The sequence below is a fragment of the Macrobrachium nipponense genome, chromosome 11 (genome assembly GCF_015104395.2).
Source record: "Macrobrachium nipponense isolate FS-2020 chromosome 11, ASM1510439v2, whole genome shotgun sequence".
Taxonomy (NCBI): domain Eukaryota; kingdom Metazoa; phylum Arthropoda; class Malacostraca; order Decapoda; family Palaemonidae; genus Macrobrachium; species Macrobrachium nipponense.
In genome coordinates, this window is record NC_061087.1 from 30,371,265 (window position 1) to 30,391,041 (window position 19,777).

Sequence of the window (19,777 nt, forward strand, 5' to 3'; positions counted from 1 at the left end):
TGGGGAAATCAGAACCATATCGTCGGCGTAACAGAGGTTGTTTATAGTAGTTTAATTGACGATGCATCCGATTGGGAGTGAGTTCAGTTTGACGTTCAAGGCATGTGTACGTATTAAACAGGTATGGAGAGAGAATGCCCCCTTGCCGAAGCCCGTTTAGGGAGCCGAAGGTGTCTGATAATACGTTACCCCATTTGACACAGAATTGCTGTGTGGAGAACCAGCAATGTAAAATGCCAATTAGATACAGGGGTGTGCCCCTTTTATGCAGCTTCAGGAAGAGCTTCAGGTAGTTTACTCTGTCAAATGCTTTCCTCACATCTACAAAACAAAGGAAAACCGGAGAGGCTGATGATAGGTAGTAGTTCAGCAATTCTTTCAGTATGTAGATGCAGGTGTCGGTTGAGTGGTTTGCTTTAAACCCGAACTGGTTGTCAGTGGTGTGTAGAAAGGGGAGAAGTCTCACTAGAAGAACAGACTCAAGTATCTTCGATGCGATCGTTGTGATTGCAATCGGCCGGTAATTGCCAGGGTCAGCTGCATCCTTTAGCTTGTTTTTGATTAATGGTATCAAGTGAACTAAGAGTAGGGAGTCTGGAAGAAACCGGTGAATTATGCACGCATTGAATAGGGCAGCTAGCAAAATGTAAATTATCGGATGGCAGAATTTGAAGGCTTCTGCAGGAAGACCATCACAGCCGGGCGATTTGATATTAGGTACTAGGCTGTTTATGGCATCACTGATGTTACCTGGCGTAATACGGTCTGCAAAATGAAATTGAATGTTGTCAGTAAGGAGGTTATCTACATCCCCTCGGGAATTTCGATCATTTATGCAATTCGAGATATTGTTGAAGTGATCGCCCCACATACTTGCAATAGCTTTGTCTCCGACTGCTTCCTCCTCTCTGTGATAGCTTTTTAGTTTTGGGATTTAAGGACTGGATATCTTTCCAAAGACGAGGATCATCACCAGATTCCAAGTTTCTAGACATTGCATCGGCTCTGAGTTGTTTTTCATTTAACCTGCAGTGCCTAAGAGCAAGTTTGAACTGCACTCTCGCCTGTCTCATTAGTAATGCAGTGCCCCCTTCCCTAGGGCTACCATTTTGCCTCCACAGTAAAAACATTTCTTGTGAGTATGTATACAGATCTTTAACCACGTCATTCCATGCAGGTATATTACGAGAATTACCTTGACGAAATCTGTAGGCAGTCCTGCCCGAAGCAAGCATAGCGGAGATTATGTTCGAATAGAATTCAATGGAATGCCCGAGAATCGAACTCAAGGCCCCCGAAGTAGCAGGCCAAGACCATACCGATCACACCACTGAGGTGCTCTTCATGGAACCAGTGGTTATTCAGCAATGGGACCAATGGCTTTATGCGACTTCCGAACCACGTCGAGTGAAGTTCTATCACCAGAAATACACATCTCTAACACCTCAGTGGAATGCCCGAGAACTGAATTCGTGGCAGGTCAAGGTAACGTTGTTGACTTGAAGATAGGCTTGGATGAACTCGAATTGTTGGGTTGTGAGAGGGTGGGGGGGGGGGGGGGGGGGGGGGGGGGGAATAAAGCTGAAAACAACCAATGGGTCTGCTCATTGTCAGTCCCTGTCCCTGCTTCCAAGAGAGAGTAGGAGTTGCATCCGTTAATACACAGAGCTAGATTTTAGACAGGATACTAAGTCATCTACAACACCTGCTAACACGCCCCTCCAGCATGTGACTGTTTGCCAACAGCCCCTTAGGAGGGTATAAAAGAGAAGGTTGGGGTCCAGCCCCACACACACCTCTGTAGCCGTACACCTAAGGCAAGGTGCTACCTGTCCTCAAGAGCTGGGTGATCTACATGACTGTAGTCCCAAAGGTAAACAGGAGGCAAATGTGGTCTGTTGTGACCGTATTCCCATCCTTAATACCTATTTGACGGCTTCTTTCTGAATGTTAGGGGCACGCAATGGCCGACCTTGAAATCTTGCCCGCTGTGGAGTACGTCCATTTGAATACACAAAGACAAAAGAAATGGAGCTTCTAGACACCACTACTTGGTAGCCTTCAAGGTCCTTAAAAATGGAATACTCACACACTGTTGATCTCCTGACAAATCAGGCAGAACGATTGGATGTCCTAAGCCCGAAACTTGAATTATGGATGCAAAAGACGTCTCCTATACAACAACAGCACCTGAAGTTCCTAGGTGGTCACTTACCCAAGTATTGAATAGTCCCACCACTACTAACCATGGAAGCCAAAGACTTCTAAATGTTAACAGCATCTGGTGTTCCCAGGTCAATTATCCAATAATTGACCAGACCCAATCATAGCTAAACTTGGCTGACCGGATGGGAAGCGATGGCTGTTATGGCCATAGTTCGCAAAGAGAGCCAAACAGTAACAGCGTAGGTGTGTCGACATTGAAGGAGTAACCTGGCTGTCCTCCTAAATTGAACAATTCTTCGAAATGTCAAGACCAATTGTCGCTAACACCGACTGTAGTGACCAAACTCGTCTGTCATAGATACATCAACCTGGAATGTGTGGTTGATTGCTGAGCTGAGTATACTATTGGAGCCCTGTGCACCAGTGCCGCATGCACTGCACACTTGAGGTTCACAGATGGAGAAGTTTGGTTATCGACCACAATTCTGGATTTGAATAAAAATAATTACATGCAAAACTGTATGTTATATACAACAGAACCAGTCATTGTAAAATAAAAACAATCCTTTTAGAGATTTGCTGTCAACAATGTAATTGTTAACCAGTCAACCGATTCTTCAGTGAAAACAAGTTTTGGCTGATTTGAAGAAATGGCAGTAAGTAACACATCAGAGCAACAAAGTCCCTAACTGCAGGCCTTCAAAACCTTTAATTGCAATACTTCATACATATTTTCAAACCAGTTTGCTCACACACACCACACTGACAGCGAGTGCAAGTTCTAGTAATATATCAAGAACTATAATATTCACTTTCCTTTACAGGAAATATATGATACTCAAAGTTACAGACAAGCACATAGGATTTGTAATTGGGGAAAGGAGTATTATTCAGGACGGTACATTTGATAAAGTATTTCCATACTAAAAAAAATAAGTCACTGGCTTATATTTCATAGCGTTGAAAAGGATCCTTTCACACTTAAAAGTTGACAATAATCTGTAAACACCCTCATACCTTACGTTACTAATTTTTTGCAGTCTTTTCATTGTAGGGTACTGACGATCACTACGTTATCACAAATGTAAAACGGGAATAATGAAATAACTCACTCAGTTCATCACTTTAATGAAATGAGACAACTGTTCATATTTACAGTTCCATGAAAAAATGTGATATTTAGTCAGCATGACATGAATCCATACAGCTGTGGTTAACAGGTACTCTTTCTCTTCCCAGACCTTACATTCCTTGTAATTTCAAGAATTGAGTATTCACAGCATTGCAGGAATTGATTCATCAAAAAGGAAGCAATAAATCAAAGGAAGCAATGAATACTTTAAAGTGTTTTTTCACTGACTGGAGACAAAATTTTATTGAAAACTTGTTACCATCATTCAAGTTCCCAATGCTTTTAATATTTCCTTTGTCTACATAAAACTACTGTTAAGTCTTTTTCTCTCATGACAAAATAACCCCAATTGCAATGAATTTATGCAAAAACCTTTTCAACAAATAGTGCTCTCACCTGTATTGCAAACTCTGCAGGCTGACATGAAATAAGTGATAAACAGTTCATCAGGTGAACCTAATATATGAGATGAATGAAAGGAATTATAAAAAAAAAAATATATGATGAAATGAATGAAAAAAACATATGATGAAATGATTGTTAACTCTTATGCAAAATAACTATACTTTCAATTAAACATAAAGGCAAATATTATGTACATACTGCATGATTTTGGTGACTATGATGTCAAGTGCCAATACATGGGCACCAGTTAATGGTGATGTGGACACTCTACTAGTCAATGTACACTAGGCTAGTGGCCGAATGACAAGCTATAAATAGAATAGGGATGTGATGCTATAAACATGAAATGATAATTTACAGGTACATTCAGATGAGGAGAAAACCGCTCAAGTTGGTTGATTCAATCCGCAAGTGTACAGTATTCGTGAAAATATAACAACAATTCTCTCTTTTTAAAAAATGTTGCTCCTGGAATCATAGCAGGTCAATGTGTGCAACCGTAAAAGGTATATGGAGTGGAAAAACAAGGGGCAGAGTAATAAGCTGCAAAAACAGGGTTTGACACATGCCCTTTTTTTTTGCTTTGCTTTCAAGTCTGCTCCTTGATTTTCCAAGAACTTTGTTATCTGGAACCAGGGAAAAGTTAAACTTAATAGTCTATGTTTCAAATATGAGATCAGTACAAGCATTCCTTTTTCATAAGCAAAAGAAAAAAAAAATTAAGGTGAACTACAGATAACATTACTGGATGTGAAAATGAAAAGGTAATGGTCTGAAAGATAAGAAAGGAATTGGAAGAATAACAAATGTTGGTGGAGGTGCAATGGGAACAGGGGGAGTAATGTTTAAACCTCTTATAAATAGACAAATCATAAAAGATATCTTAAAGGGTACCCTAATCAACACGCAGATGTGACGCATCCTTGGATACTACATACAGTAACACATCCAAGATGAAAAAAAAAAAAAATGTCTTGACATTAATTCTAGACACACACTACACTTCCTCAAACATTAAGATACCCTTTCTACAAGTTTGAAACATAAAAACAATCACAAATCTAAGGTAATCTTCAATTGTAAACATATCTAACATTTCAAAACTATGTCCACACAATGACCACCAAATATAGCCCATTTTTATGTGGAAGATAATATACCAATTACTGTTATATTTTTATCACTGAAAAAAACTGGCAGAAATTTTAATCACTGAAAAAAATTGGCAGAAATTTTTTCAAAATTCCAGTCATTATGCAGTGTTGAAGTTTTCCTTTTGCAAAATCGAATATCCTATCATGTAGTTTACGCAACAAATCCTACACAAAAATACCTTAAATATGTACATACCTATATATATATCCATCTTTTTTTATAAAGGAAGTCCAGAAATTAATATGTAGAAGTCTCTATCTCAAATTATAATCATCAGTATTAAACACTAATATCTATTTGTACGACTTTGATTGGGCTGTGCTCTCCTCTATCTTAAAACAGCCTCCATCTGACCCCCTTGTACATCATCATTATGAGAGAACATATGCACGGGTGGCTGTGCATTCTGTGTCTGTGGAACCAACTCGTGTGATTCAATGAATGGGGCATCTGAAGCCATTTCATGATGTGGCATGTGCGCTGAAGTTCCTTCCTGCACATGCTCTGGTACAATGGACGTATGTAATGAAGATACAGAGGTTACAGGGGTCACTGGATGGATTTCTTTACTGCTGTGCATATTTTCATTCCCCGCAACTTCTGGCACACTTCCTCCAACTACAGCTGCCTCTTGAGGGAGTGGCTGCTCCATTTCAGTAATACTCTGGGAATGAAACTGCTTTGCCTCTGCACCTTGCACCAGAGGCTCCTCAGTTTCCATGCCTTGCAAAGGAAATTCCTCGGCTTCCATGCCCTGTAAAGGAAGCCCTTCAGCATCTATACCGTGCAAAGGAAACTCTTTAGCTTCTGTATCTGGCAATGGTTGCTCTTCAGCTTCCATACCTTCATAATGAAGCTCTTCATCTTCCATACTTTCCATACCATGCAACAGATGCTCTTCAGCTTCCATACCTTGAAAAGGCAGCTCTTTACCTACCATAGTTTCTGCTTTATCTTGGATTTCACAAGACTGATGACCAGGCATTGAAGCTTCACGCTTTTTAGAGCGGGCTAGGTGCATATTCTGCGATGGCTCAACGTTGACGTCAACATAAGAAAATGGTGAAGGAGAAACTGGAGATGAGGATGGGGATGGTGTTCGAGAATAAGAAGCAGGTGGTGGTTGGGAAGAATTGAAATCTTCACTTTGTATCTCTAGTGCCGACTCTTTTATCGGGGTATCTGATTTATGAGATTCTTCATCTTCTGAGGTGACAGCTTCTTTGAGAGCATCTTGGTCAAGATTGCCAGAAGACTCTCTGGAATCCTCTTCTGCATTACTCCCTTCAGAAGACAATCTTAGTCTTTGAGGGCTTAACCTCTCTTCAAGGATTTCAATTTCATCCTCTTCATTATTACTCTTGATGGTCCCATTTGACATCTTGACTGCAACCTGTGGTTTTATAACAGCACCGGGATTACTTTGGTGCCTATCCACTTTAGTAATTAAATTCTTGCCTGCATTAGGGGAACCTTGTACCCACTGTTTAGTACCTGGACCACTTCTTCCCTGTGGACTGAGTGACATCTGTGGAGTCATCTTTGGTGCTATGCGCTGCTGTGAACTCGCAGGATTAATCTGGACGAGCGGTACACCTGGAGAACCCTTGGTGCACTCCATTTTAGGACGAGGACCACGTGGCCCACTTGGCAACATCTCTCTGTATCCTACCACAACAGAGCTCTTGGAAGGCAGCATCATCCTGGCAGCTACCGTGGGTACAGTTCTCTCCACTCTTGTTGCTGTGAAAGTTGCACCAACTCCTCTCCTCTTTAAACGTGCCAATTCATTGGCAGTATTTGCATTAATTGGATTAACTTTCGGTACCATTTTTACATTTTGTTTGCCTACAGCTCCTCTACTTGCAGGCACTGAAATAGTTGTACCAGCTAATCTCAGTTTTTCCAGCAGCAAGTCTGATTCACTCATTCCAGAGTTTTTAGAATTTGCTGCCTTAAAAGTAATTTTCCCTGCCTCCTGACTTGGCTGCACATTTCGCGGCCTTCCAATCGGTCTAGGTGCAAAGGGGGCAACTTTTGTATTTGGCTTATTCTGATATCTTCCAGGAGTCTGATGGTTAGTTTTTGTGGGGGAACTTCTTATCGGCTGAAATTCATTCATACGAGGTCCTGGGGAATTAACTACCTGCTTCACTGGAACACGTCCCATATGCTGAGGAACCTGCTTGTTCGCTGCATTACTAGATGAGGCAGATGCTACTTTCATCTGTATATTTGGTATTGGTTGTGGAGTCTGTTTTACTTGCATGCCACCTGCTGAATGAGAAACTGGCTTGATTTTTGTACTTGGTGAAGGAAGATTGTTCATCTGTTCTTGTACACTGCCAACATCCTTGTGATCCATTTCAGTTTTCATCTGTGAACTTTCCGAAGCCGGCTCTGACTTGATTTCTTGACTGCTTACTCCTTTCACTTTTCCTTCTGCTCTCTCTGACTGAGGTTCACTACTTTTGCTGCTTTTCTTGAAATCTTTTGAACCTTTTGCCTTCTTCATCCTGAATGACTTCAACAAACTGGAAGTTTTAAAAGCTGGAAATTCCTCATCAAGTTCATTCTGTTGCATAGGTATGAGACCCTCGATGTCTGAAAGAGCTTTGCTCAGTTCCTCCTGCAAAGCATTTTCATCATCCACCTCCTCCTCCTCACTATCTCCGTCCAGACACTCAATTTTGGGAGTGACTGATCGAGCCATGGCAGATGGTATTCCCCCCTTTTCTGCATCAGTGTGCTTTTTCTTCTTAGCAAAATATCCAGATGTCCCAGGCATAGGTCGTTTCAGCGAGTTGAAAGGCACAGGGGAGACAGATTCAGAATCTGAAAACAAGAAAATACCACAATTACTAAAAGAAAGAAAGAAAGAAAAAAAATTTCAGTCATCACCAAACATGCTTAACAAAGAGTAATCGACTAAATGTGAAAAAGTCCTAGAAATGTCCTAAAAATTTAAATGAATACTGTAAAAGCAAATAATGAATGATTCCAATGCATACTGATTTGTAGTTTTGTAAATTGTATATTCACAGGAGATAAGGAAACTTCCCGAAGCAATACCTTACAATTCTATATTCACAGGAAACTTAAAACAAAGAAATTTTCTGAAGCATTACCCATGTGTATTCAGCATACACTAAAAACTTCAAATTAGTTAAGATGTCTCTATCTTTCTGAATTCTAAGCCAAGCCTTAGAAAATGGGGGATATATAAGGGCACCAATATCACATTTACCAAAGCAACCAAATAATTGATGGGAGCTATACAAAACCATAGCGTATGCATACACATCTGGGCTTAATGTTGGAGGGGAATGCTCAACGTTCCCTGCAAAACATTTAACAGTGACTATTTTATGGCTCCTTTCTGTGTGGTTAGCTGATCTCATAACAGTAATATAACCGAGTCCTCTATGAGTCTTTTGCTTATAATTATTATTATTATTATTAGTAATATTACAGTCATTTACACTTGCAATCTTACGTTTCGGAAAATTTCAAGCTTATACTGTTGTCTTCTTTCTCTGTTATTCATTCTATTATTATTCTTAAAAAATTATAAAAGTTTACATATGGTCAACTGCATTTAGCAACTAATGAAAAAATCTCTCAACTTTCTCTCTTACAAATGAAGGTTTAGATCATAAAGCCTGAAATACTTGAAATCTTATATTCTTATAATCACCTAGCTCAGTGCCCAGAAATTACCAAGATGGTTGCACCTAAATTGATAGGTGAAAAGATAAAGTTTACTTACTAAATACTCAACCATATCTTAGCAACATAGTGCACTCATGTATCCTAGTCTTAAACATCTTGACTCATATGTGAAAAAAAGGTCACCAAAACATAAACTGTAAGAGCAAAATCTGTAAAGTAAATACTACAGCACACTGTAAGCCTAGGCAGTGGCCTCTTAACAAAGCACTGGTCCTTCCATAATTTCAAATTAAAAGGCCCTTGCAGGTCTGTTACACATGAATGGGGTTCAGCTTCATCATCATCATCATCATCAATCATCATCATCATCATCATCATAATAATAATAATAATAATAATAATGAACTAAGGAACCTCCGTAACGAGGCTATAATATTGACAATAATAATAATAATAATAATATGGGGGCCTTCCCTGTTTAAAAAGAAAATTATCCTAGCGTAATAGATGAAATAACCAGTCACCTCTTTCAACATTTACAGATACAGGCTCCTATACGACAGTAATGAGAGAAAGAACACTGTTAACATAACCAAATGATAGCACTCCTACACTTTGATAGGAAAGATTTTGTTTTCCTGTCACCAAGGCCACAAGATTATTTTTTTTTTAAGGTTGTCCGTTATGATGATTAGTGTTGCAACAAAGTATAAAGGTCCATCAGCAAAGGTTTCCGAGTAGTACATACTTTTGCCAGATGATGATTTAAATAAATTTTTCCCAATTTAACAATAAACACTAAATGGGACTGGACAGCGCTGACACCTGGTAAGATCTACTTACAAAAAGTTACTGCAATTTAATAATTATTTCTTGTATATACTTGTACAGTATATAGTAGATGTCTACATAGCTAATAAAAGTTTCTACCATATAAAACATTTTTAACGCTGCCCAGATATGTACGTATTAGCATTCTTATTGTATATATATATATATATATACTATTAGCCTTATTTCTCGTCATTTCTTAAAAGCTCACATATGCACTATCTATAGGGACCTTAGTGCATATTTACAAAACTGTATACTTTGGAGACATGCACATTATGACACATCCATATTATATATCAATTTACGGCATTTATAAATCCTACGTAAATTTTTAAAGCAGACGGTAATGGCTGAAATGGCATCATGAGAACTTTTTGTATGGCCCAAAATGATTCCACTTTAACAGTATTCACTCTAAGCAAAAATTAATTCCTAGTACGCTTTTCCTCTTTCTGTTATACTGTCATTTTTTTCTACTTCAATATTTGCTCCCCACTTGAGGACTTATCCTTCACAACCAGGCCTCAGAGCCTCTGAGAGTCTACAAATGTGATCTTGTGGTGGTCTGGTTAAATTACTTTGTAATAGCAATGTAGCATGGCAGTAAAAGGCCAAGACATAACACCCTGCATATGATTAACCCAATACATACATGTATTTAATCCCAGAACACAACTGTGAAAAGTGCCAAGGGCCATAAAACCACAAATTCAATACACATGACATGCATAATAAGTTAAATTTTTTTTTTTTTACAGTGAAGGGTTATCAATCTTTAAATTCAAATTTTGTGTAATGTTCATCATGTGTCCAAAAATAAGAAGGAGGTTGTAATGTTAGAATGTGCCAACATGCCTGAAGCTAAGAATGAAGCTATAATTTGAGTGTGTGCCAATGTGTCTGAAATTTGGAACTGGCAGTTACAAAACTTCATTATACTGAATTTTATCAACATACAAAAGAAAAATAAAACCATACCGCCATTCCTTCAAATATATGAATAGGGCTTAAATGCACACACATCAAATGCAAAGGCAACAGTTGAAAATATACAACTGATAAGCAAACTGCACCTGGAAGCCAGAGGGAATCTGTGAATGAATGTTATGAGCCAATAAGACTTACTGAACAGAATTTATTCTTTATACCACAATTACTTTTAATATATAGTTAAAACTAAACTACTGAGATAACTTCCTCAATTCTTGTAAAGCTGGTCAAAATGAGCTGTTCTTGATGATTATGTTACATCTTACTAAAGACATTAAATTTCAATTCTATATACATTAGTTGTTGTTGAATTCATAACTATTGTATGGAGGACTGCAGGCTGAATGAAACCCATGTAATCTCTGCAATCCTCAACTAAATGACACAGCTGGACTATGGTTTAGATTACATTTCTGGATATTTATCCATAAGTATGACAGATACTACCCCTTTACCAACTAAATCACTGTTATCATACTTAAAGTTCACAATTTGACCTGAAAACTGAACATAAAACATGTCTGATCAGCAATCAAGGTCCCTCTCTGACCAAGACATGACAAGGGGGAACTAGCTGTTGATCAAGCTGGTGGACCTTTGGGTTCTCCCAAGCACCTCATCCCCAGTTTGAAGGCACAAAGTTCAGTTACTGGTGAACACCAAGTGAAACTGAGTTATCAAAATCCTAATAAAGTAATTTGAAGATGGTTTCAAGTCCTATAGCTAGACTAATAGGTCCCTAATAAAGTATTTCCATAAATGAGAACTAGAAATGAAGCAAAGCAAATAGAGAGAGAGAGAGAGAGAGGAGAGAGAGGACAGCGAGAGAGAGAGAGAGAGAGAGAGAGAGAGAGAGAGAGAGAAATTACCATAAATGAGAACTAGAATTGAAGCAAGCAAGAGAGAGAGAGAGAGAGAGAGAGAGAGAGAGAGAGAGAGAGAGAGAGAGAGAGAGAGAGAGAGAGAGAGAGAGAGATTTCCATCTGGACTAAGGCAACGCTGCAAGACAAATCCTTTGGGCAGGTCTGGTTGAACTACTTGATAAATGTTATAATTTGAAATTTATCGACAGGAAACAGTCCTTAGCACCAGATTAAAACAAGCTCAAGGCTGCAATACTTTTAACCTTTAACCTCTGACCCTGTTCCATCCCCACCCCTTTTCACCAGTGTGTGATCATTGCAGTTGCAAAAGAATTCAAAGTTAAAATAAGGAAAAAAATATAGCACACTCTATAGTCGTACCTTCCCAAGACGATGCGACAAAACCGAAATGGGTGATTTAGTGGTTGTAATCACATAAAAAGGTGACAGAAAACAGAGGCAGAAACAAAAACTCTGATAACACTCTGGTAACAGAACAGAATCAGACATTCTGAATACAGTATCTGTATTTTGACACACAACTCGTGCACTTTTGGTATTGTCACTAAAAGTTTGTTTAATATATATAATAATAGTAAACTACTAGAGTCTACAGCAGAGGCTGATATACAGAGCACACTAAATATACGTAACCTAAAAATTGAAAACTGAATTTACAAAGACAGCACCCATGCTACAGACACATACCTTAGAGAGGAAGAATCTTTCATGCTGGAAAAAAAAAAAAAAAAAAAAAAAAAAAAAAAAAAAAAAAAAAAAAACACATCATTGTTGACCACCTCAAATCAGCAAAAGCCAAGGTGGCAATGATGTTCAGCAGTGATACGAAAATGTGTAATGTAGACAGACTTGCAATTTACTCAAAAGGTTCAGAACACACAAAGCAATGCATATAAAGGGAGGGGAGCTATCGACAGACTAGAGCACATACCTCATTTCAAAGGTACGTCGCCCTACATCAAGGAAAATTGGCTCCTCTCACTGGAGCTCACTGTCCAAGGTAAATAATGTCGGTAAGTTCAAGCATTTTGTAAGGAATTTTTTAAAAGGAAAGAAAAAGCAGCTACCATTTCTCATACTATAAATTGAAAACTTGAATTGAGGATATGTCAATCAGTTCCATATACCAAGTGTCTAATACTTCAGTGATAAAAAAAAAATGGGGTATGTTAAGTACAGATACTGTATCGAATTTGCAAGTTACTGTATCTAATTAGAAATCTAAACCAACAATGAAAATTTAAAATTGAAGTTCAGAACTGAACTTTTTCATAACTATCAGTTAGTCAAAACAGCTTCAAGAGAAAAATATATATTGCTTCAGTAGAGAGAGAGAGAGCCAACTCAACAGTACTGCAAAACAAAACAAAAAAAATCTAAGCAAACAATTTGCAATCTAATGAGGGTAAAATGTCCTAACAAATTAAACACAATAAATGAAGCTGACCACAACTTTCTACATGTATGAAAACCATCCAGATTACAAACTAAGCCTAAAAGCCAAATGAGACCACCAAACTGAGCCTTAGAAATTTCCCTGAAGAAATTCACTTTCCCTTGGTTCCCTTTGCAAAACGCTTCCTTAATAGTACATTCTTGTAATGAATCACAGGAAGGATCTTTTACAATTCTTACTTGTTTTGTCTTGCTAAATCTAAAGGATGAATAGAGACAGATATCAGCTGTGTAGAAATGAAAGTTATAATGAGCAGTAATAAATCCTAAAGAGAACATATCTAAATGGTCCACATCAAAGAGAGAATTTGAAAAATGTTTTTATTAAGACATGATGATTAAGCAGTTATCATCATCTTACATGTAAAAATTCAAGGATCTTAAATGAGAGTTGGAAATTCAAACAAGGTTAAGTTAAAGTTGTATCTTGGCACCAGAAGACACCAACGAGTATGAAAGAAAAGTTGAATGCTTCATGTGAAAAAGTAGCCTTCTTCAGGAGCACCAAAACTTGAATCTGATAAAAATAACAAGAGGAATAGTACAGGCAGTCCCTGGTTAGCGATGGACTCGGTTAATGGCAACCTGGTTCTATGGTGCTAGTTTAGCGCCATGAAATCTGTGATTTATGGCGCCATAACACGCAGAGTTCCAGTTATTGGCACCATAACCTGCAAATAATAGTTATGGCACCATAACATACTAAAGGAAGCGCTATTAACCAGATATTGGCACCATAAATCACCGAGTTTCGGTTAATGCCGAGAATGGGACCCCCGCCGATAACCGGGGACTGCCTGTACAAGAAAACTTATTAACAAGACATGACCAGCAAGAAAATTTCTAAATCATGCAAGACCTATGACGATATCCATGGATATTTCCTTAAAAGAAAACAGCAACAAAAACGATGAGAACTACTGGATTACAACCCATGAAGAGCTGTTTTTGTCCCAAGAAAAAATTCATGCAAGGTTGTAATTTTAAAGACAACTTTGGAGGTAACAAACTAAAAGCTTAAGTTCCTCCATAGTGAGTGACAGTTATTCTGCAAGCAAAAGTGATACAGTATCCTTCATAAGAGGGACACAGCATCCATCCTTACTAAGATTGAAAAAATATCAATACGTATTCCTAGGTAATTCCTTTGTGAGATTAAACTTCAAAAAAAAAAAAAAAAAAAAAAAAAAAAAAAAAGAAAAAAAAAAAAAAAAAAAAAAAAAAAAAAAAAAAAAAAAAAGGAGCTTAACCATAACATATTCAAAGATAACTTAATCACATCATATTCAAAAGGACAAATAATTTCACAGATTTCCAGAAATAAGTCAGATTGCATCTGTATTCGACAGTTATAGCTTTGACTTTATCAAATAAGCAATAGTTCATTCTTCTTAACAATAAACAATGCTGAAGTTCCCATTATTGTTTATGATACTACTGATTAGTGGTTAGACAATGAATTACCACTGAAGATGTTCTTCAGATTTTCCCATAGCAACAGAACTGGGGCTGAAATGACAAAGAATAGCACCCATGTGTAATGCAACCCTTGTGGAAAATTGACTAAGTCTTAAGGGGGCCGGCCGGCTAATGCTGTTTTCTAAACGACAGGACTTTGACATTCAAACCACTTAATAAGGTGACTTGGGACATCTCCAAACCGCATATGATTTTCGCCTCTGACCTTTGGTTTTGTGACGCCAGGGCAATTTATCCCAAAAATAACCATTTTTCAAATTCTATCTCCTTCCTTGATATTTAATATGAAGACCTGGGATTACTACCATATATAGACCTGATATAGACCTCCAATCAAATGGGTTTTTTTTTTTTCTAAAAGTCATTTTTTTGCTAGATATGAATTTTTCAATATGGTAAAAAAATAAACCCTATAAATCACGAGAAAAAAATTTATATAAAAAAAGACGAAACAAAAATTGGAAAAAAGGGCTCTATTTGATTGTTCTATAATGTCTTTCTGAGTTATATACCAAATTTCAATGTTATAGCTTTAAAACTAAGTGAGGAGATAGATTTTGAAGGTCAATAAGTATAGTTTTGAGATACGGGCGTTCAAAGTTTTCCTTCGTATTTCTATAAAGACAAAGTTAATAAATAATGATTATTATGAATGTATATTTCTTTTTTATGTATTAATAAACCAAAACTATTTTATTTATCATAATTTAATCATAAACGATGATCCCTTTGCTCATATATCGTAGCCTGGGGCACTGCTTGAGGCAAGATGGGGCACTCCTTCCTACGTAACCCCCTCTCTCCCCTTCACTAACTCGGCCTATTGCAGCGAATTTTCTTCTGTATGTTAGCGCGAGATGTTTTCCTTGTATTTACCTCTTTGGCATGATGACATTCTTGCCGAAACAAAGATAAACAAACGTAAATGCAAGAGAATGTCAGAGGTGAAACTCGAAGGTGTACTCTCTATTTACAAAGACAATTTAATAAATCATGATTATTATGAATTTCATATTCCATTTTAGGTATTAAAAAAACCAAAAACTATGTTATTTATCATAAATGAAGATCTCTTTGCTCAAGATCGTAGCCTGGGCACAGTGTGACGTGTGCTGTCAGCAAGAAGGGGGCGTTACAAGGCGACCCCTCCCTCCTCTCTTCACTAACTACGCATATTATTAGATATTCTGTAATAATACTTGAGCGATTTTTCTTCGTCTGTATGTTAGCGAGATGTTTTCCTTGTCTTTTCCTCATTGGCATGATGAACTTCTTGCCGAAACATACATAAACATACGTAAATGCAAGCGAATGTCACGAGGTGAAACTCGAACGTGTAATCTACTTGAAGTCTATGGTCCAACTGATTCATGATTGAACCAGATACTCGCAGTAACTCACTTCTGCGAGCCACGGAATCTCTACAGATGCCATTTCTCACAATTTCTTTGCCAATAATTATTAAAATTTACGATAACAGAAGAAATATTGCATTTTCTTGTACAGATGAATGTTTTAGGCTTATTGAGTTATGTTTACTAATTACCCTGTAACTACGAAAGTAAGAGGAATTTTGACGAAATATTTCGTATACGTATTCTCAATTGCCATATGAAGCTCCATGAATTTTTTCATGACTTTGCATTTTTCGCCCTATACCACCATATATAGGGGTTCCGGCCGGCCCCCTTAAGACATTTCTATAATAGATCAATTCTTAAATGAGAAGGAATTGCAAGACAGTAATGTTTGAGAAGTAATGGTGGGAAGGGACCAACAGTGACAAAAAGTTTGAGACCACGAAACAGCTACACTGAACAGGCAAGGAAGAGGAGACTGAAGGAATATTAACAAAAAAGAAAGAAAATTCAGCCACGGGACAAAAGAATGAAGCAATGATTCTTATCATAACATAGCATTCATCACAAGCCGCACTACACGAGCAACTACCAAAGGGACTACAATTGACACACTTCCTGTTAAGCCCATTCATCACTTGAAAACATGATATGGCAATCACTATCACAGTTTTTAACATGACAACACATCAGGCAATGCTGCCCCATTCAAAACAAACTAGAAAGGAGAGGTCTTATAACATTTGATCTTGCAATATAACCTTTTGTATCTCTCTCGACCCATCAAGTGTAGCTCTACTATAGCAAAAAAACAAGTGCAGCTCTAATATAACAAAAAATAAGATCTCGAGATTTGCTATGCAACAGGAATAGTACATTTCTATTCTGAGTGAAAGACTGAAGTGATTTAACAAATAACTATACAAAAGTTTTATTCATACTTTCCACTGTGTGTGTGTTGTATACTATCAACAGTTTCAAGGTTACTATTAAGGTAAAACAAAAAGACAATATCACAAGTACCTACCACATATAACACTGCTTTTCATCAAAGTAAAGGATTAAGGGTTCTGCCATGCATACTTAAACTACAAAGGTTAGTTACAAGGGATGACTCCAGGAAAACAATGCAAAACAACAAAAGACTGAAACTGGCTACATAAATAATGTACAGTATACCAATTTTTGGACTATTTCCAGTACGATGTAACATAATCACGGCTTTATTTTCATAAAACACTCAGTTTCCTTAATCACTATTTGCTTTTGTGAATATGGCCATCACAAGTTGTAGGCCCTTCCTCCTTATTGCTATCACTTAGTTTAACCAGACCACTGATCTAATATTCTTAACTTGCATGGGGCTGGCCGAATGGTTTTATTCCAAACAAATATATTAGGCCTTACTAAATAAATTATAACTTACAAATTTAATGACTGGGCATACAAAATAGTGAAGACTGATAAAATTTAGGATTTGTTTCCAAGACTTAACATACCTGCTGGTTGAAAATTCAACAACATGCAACACGCTTGACTGAAAATTTCAATCCTACCTACTGGGATTCAATCATAGGGGTTATTCAACTGCCCTGCTATCAATTTGAAGACAGGATAAAGTTCAACATGGTCTCCTTTTAGAATTGAACACCAAAATCCACTGTTTTAATCCATTTTCAACTGTTATTGTCAGAACCATTAATCCACAAATCATGCCATTTATTAAAGGAAGAATTTAGCCAGTGATGAAAAGAAATCTTGAGAATCACAGAGACTTGACAAGACTATTTCTAGTTTCCAGTTTCATTTTCTTTAATTTGAGAGGGACTCCAACATATTTCTACTTTTGACCTATCTTTGTGCAATGAAAGCTTTATGTATGGGACAAAGGGTCTACTGGGGCAGCAATTCTGAGGGCTTTCAGGAACGCTTCTGGAGTCACTGAAAATACCGCTTGGCTTCATGTTACTTATCCTCATAAAAACTGAACCCATACCAATTAAAACATAACTCTTAAAATTTATTGTACATGTTAAATATGTTGGAAGGTGAAATTAATATCACCAGAAGCTCTGACAGGCTTGCAAAATTATTCTGCCATGCTAACTCAGCCAAGAATACGTGAAAGTCTAAACTTAAGAGTTTATCAATTTCCAATAACCTGTAAGATCGATTAAATTAAGAAAACTTCAAACTTTACTTACAACATAACTTCATCACACACTAAATACAGTCGGCTACACTGAAATGAATGTGATCCTGACTACATTTAAGAAAGCCACTTCATGAAGGAAAATCTTCAATTGTAATACAGTCATTTTCACTAGGAAAAAAAGGACCACACATTCATCAATTTCAAGTTCAAAACAGACTTTAAAAATCACTGGTTTCCACAAGATTTTATTTTCACCATCAGCAGAAATCAAAAAAGATTTTGTCACCATCGACAGAAATCAAAACAGGCAAAATTCCATCCATTCATTTTTTTCAAACGTACGTATTTATTTAATAAACCAGAGGTCTAGGCCTATTATGTGTAAAATTTTATTGAAAAAAGTTGATGAAAATGGACTAACAGCAGCTTGAATTTATAAGTGCCTATTATGTGTAAAATTTTATTGAAAAAAGTTGGTGAAAATGGACTAACAACAGCTTGAATTTATAAAAGTTACGCTTTCAAATACATGTTTCAGTCGCCTGACCATGAACTAATGACTCAGAATGACCGAGGCAAAGTTGGACCGAGATGCTGCTTGTAGTGGTATAAGATTCCAACGGTCAATTTTATTGGCATTTGTTTACTGAAAGTTACCTTCCTTTTTCATACACTATACACTGATGCATTACAAGTTCCACATTGTGAAGGCAGTGGTGAGTTCCATACTCTAATGAATTTTGATGAAATACTTCCAAATAGTACAGGCCCCGTGTGAACTTTTACTAGAAACCCATACTCTTTTCCAGATAGTACTAACCTACTTACAACCAATCAGATACAAACAGGACTGCATATTAAAATTGTTCAGAATGCTCCCCTTTGCAACCTATAAGTTAAAATTTTGGTTTGCACAGCCATTCTGTACATACAGTACGGTATGTACAGTGGATAGTGTTTCAAGATAAAAAAACATACAGTACTCGTTCGTAAATAGGGTGGTGTCTGTACCTTCTGTGCATGCTATCATCACTGTGTACATCATACATAAGAATGAGATCATTCACTTACATGACTCCCCAGCCTTTGCATAGATGTCGTCCAGGACTTGCACAAGTTCCTCATCCACTTCTTCGCCTGTCAAGTTCAACTCCTCTTCATTCTTGTTCTGGTGTATAGGGTGTCGTTTTGGCTTCTTCTTAGGAGATTGGTTGAGCAATTCTTCTAGCATTGGAGACGGCAGCTCGTTCCTGGAACAGTTTTAGAATTATTCCTCTAACCTTATGTACCAATAAACCAATAAATGCTTATATGTTTTTGGTTCTGTAATACAACCAAGGCAACCTATGTTAAACAATGAGCTTGAAGATTTAAAATCTGCATTGTCCTAAAGAGTTTCCACAAGGATTAAAAGCTACTAACCTATACAAGCATGTTCTGGAAAAAATCCTTCTGAGATGTTAACCTTTAACTGCAATTATCTGATATTCTTTGCACCTAACTAAAACAAAAATGGTCCAATACTTTACAATGGATACTTACCACCAGGCTTTTAAATGTAAATTCTTTAACAGTACTTCCACTAACATCTATGAACACTAAGTGGGGCTTTATGTACCACTGAAATGTCATAATTACTGTAAGGAAGTTAACAATACTGTGCCAATTTCTTGACCAAAACAAGTTGCCAAACGGGATTTCTTGTTCAACAAAAGGTGAAAATCAGAGCAACATAAAAGCAAAGGAGTTATAAAGTTGAGTGGTAATCCAAAGAGAATGTAAATTTGTAAGTCATTAAAAAATCAAAATTTCTAATTAGAATTTTTTTTTTATGTTGAAGCATTCTTTAAAATTTCCTTGCCGAGACACCATAACTAGGTTACACACTGACAAAGTACATCACTTCTTAAATAAAACACACACACTTGTGGCATCACAACAGAATCAAAATAATTATACTTCCAAATAATTCTTGGCTATTGTTTCATGTAAATAATACACAATCATTCTTGGCTACTGCTTCATGTAAATAATAGACAAAGTGAGACTCAAATATAATTCAGTGTTCACATCACAAGCTATTAGCATTCTC

General features: G+C 37.0%; 1 protein-coding gene across 2 annotated transcripts in view; it reads right to left on the minus strand.

Annotated features, from left to right (window-relative positions):
- Positions 1-3,278: 3,278 nt before the first annotated feature.
- The window catches only part of LOC135203058 (uncharacterized), a 43,729-nt gene continuing 27,230 nt past the window's right edge, over positions 3,279-19,777 (minus strand). For both annotated transcript variants that reach the window (XM_064232770.1, XM_064232692.1), the window contains exons 9-10: positions 18,757-18,935; positions 3,279-7,693 (exon numbers count right to left, since the gene is read on the minus strand). In XM_064232770.1, the coding sequence (XP_064088840.1) occupies positions 5,187-7,693; positions 18,757-18,935 (2,686 nt within the window). In that variant the 3' untranslated portion in view covers positions 3,279-5,186. The remainder of the gene's footprint in view (positions 7,694-18,756; positions 18,936-19,777) is intronic.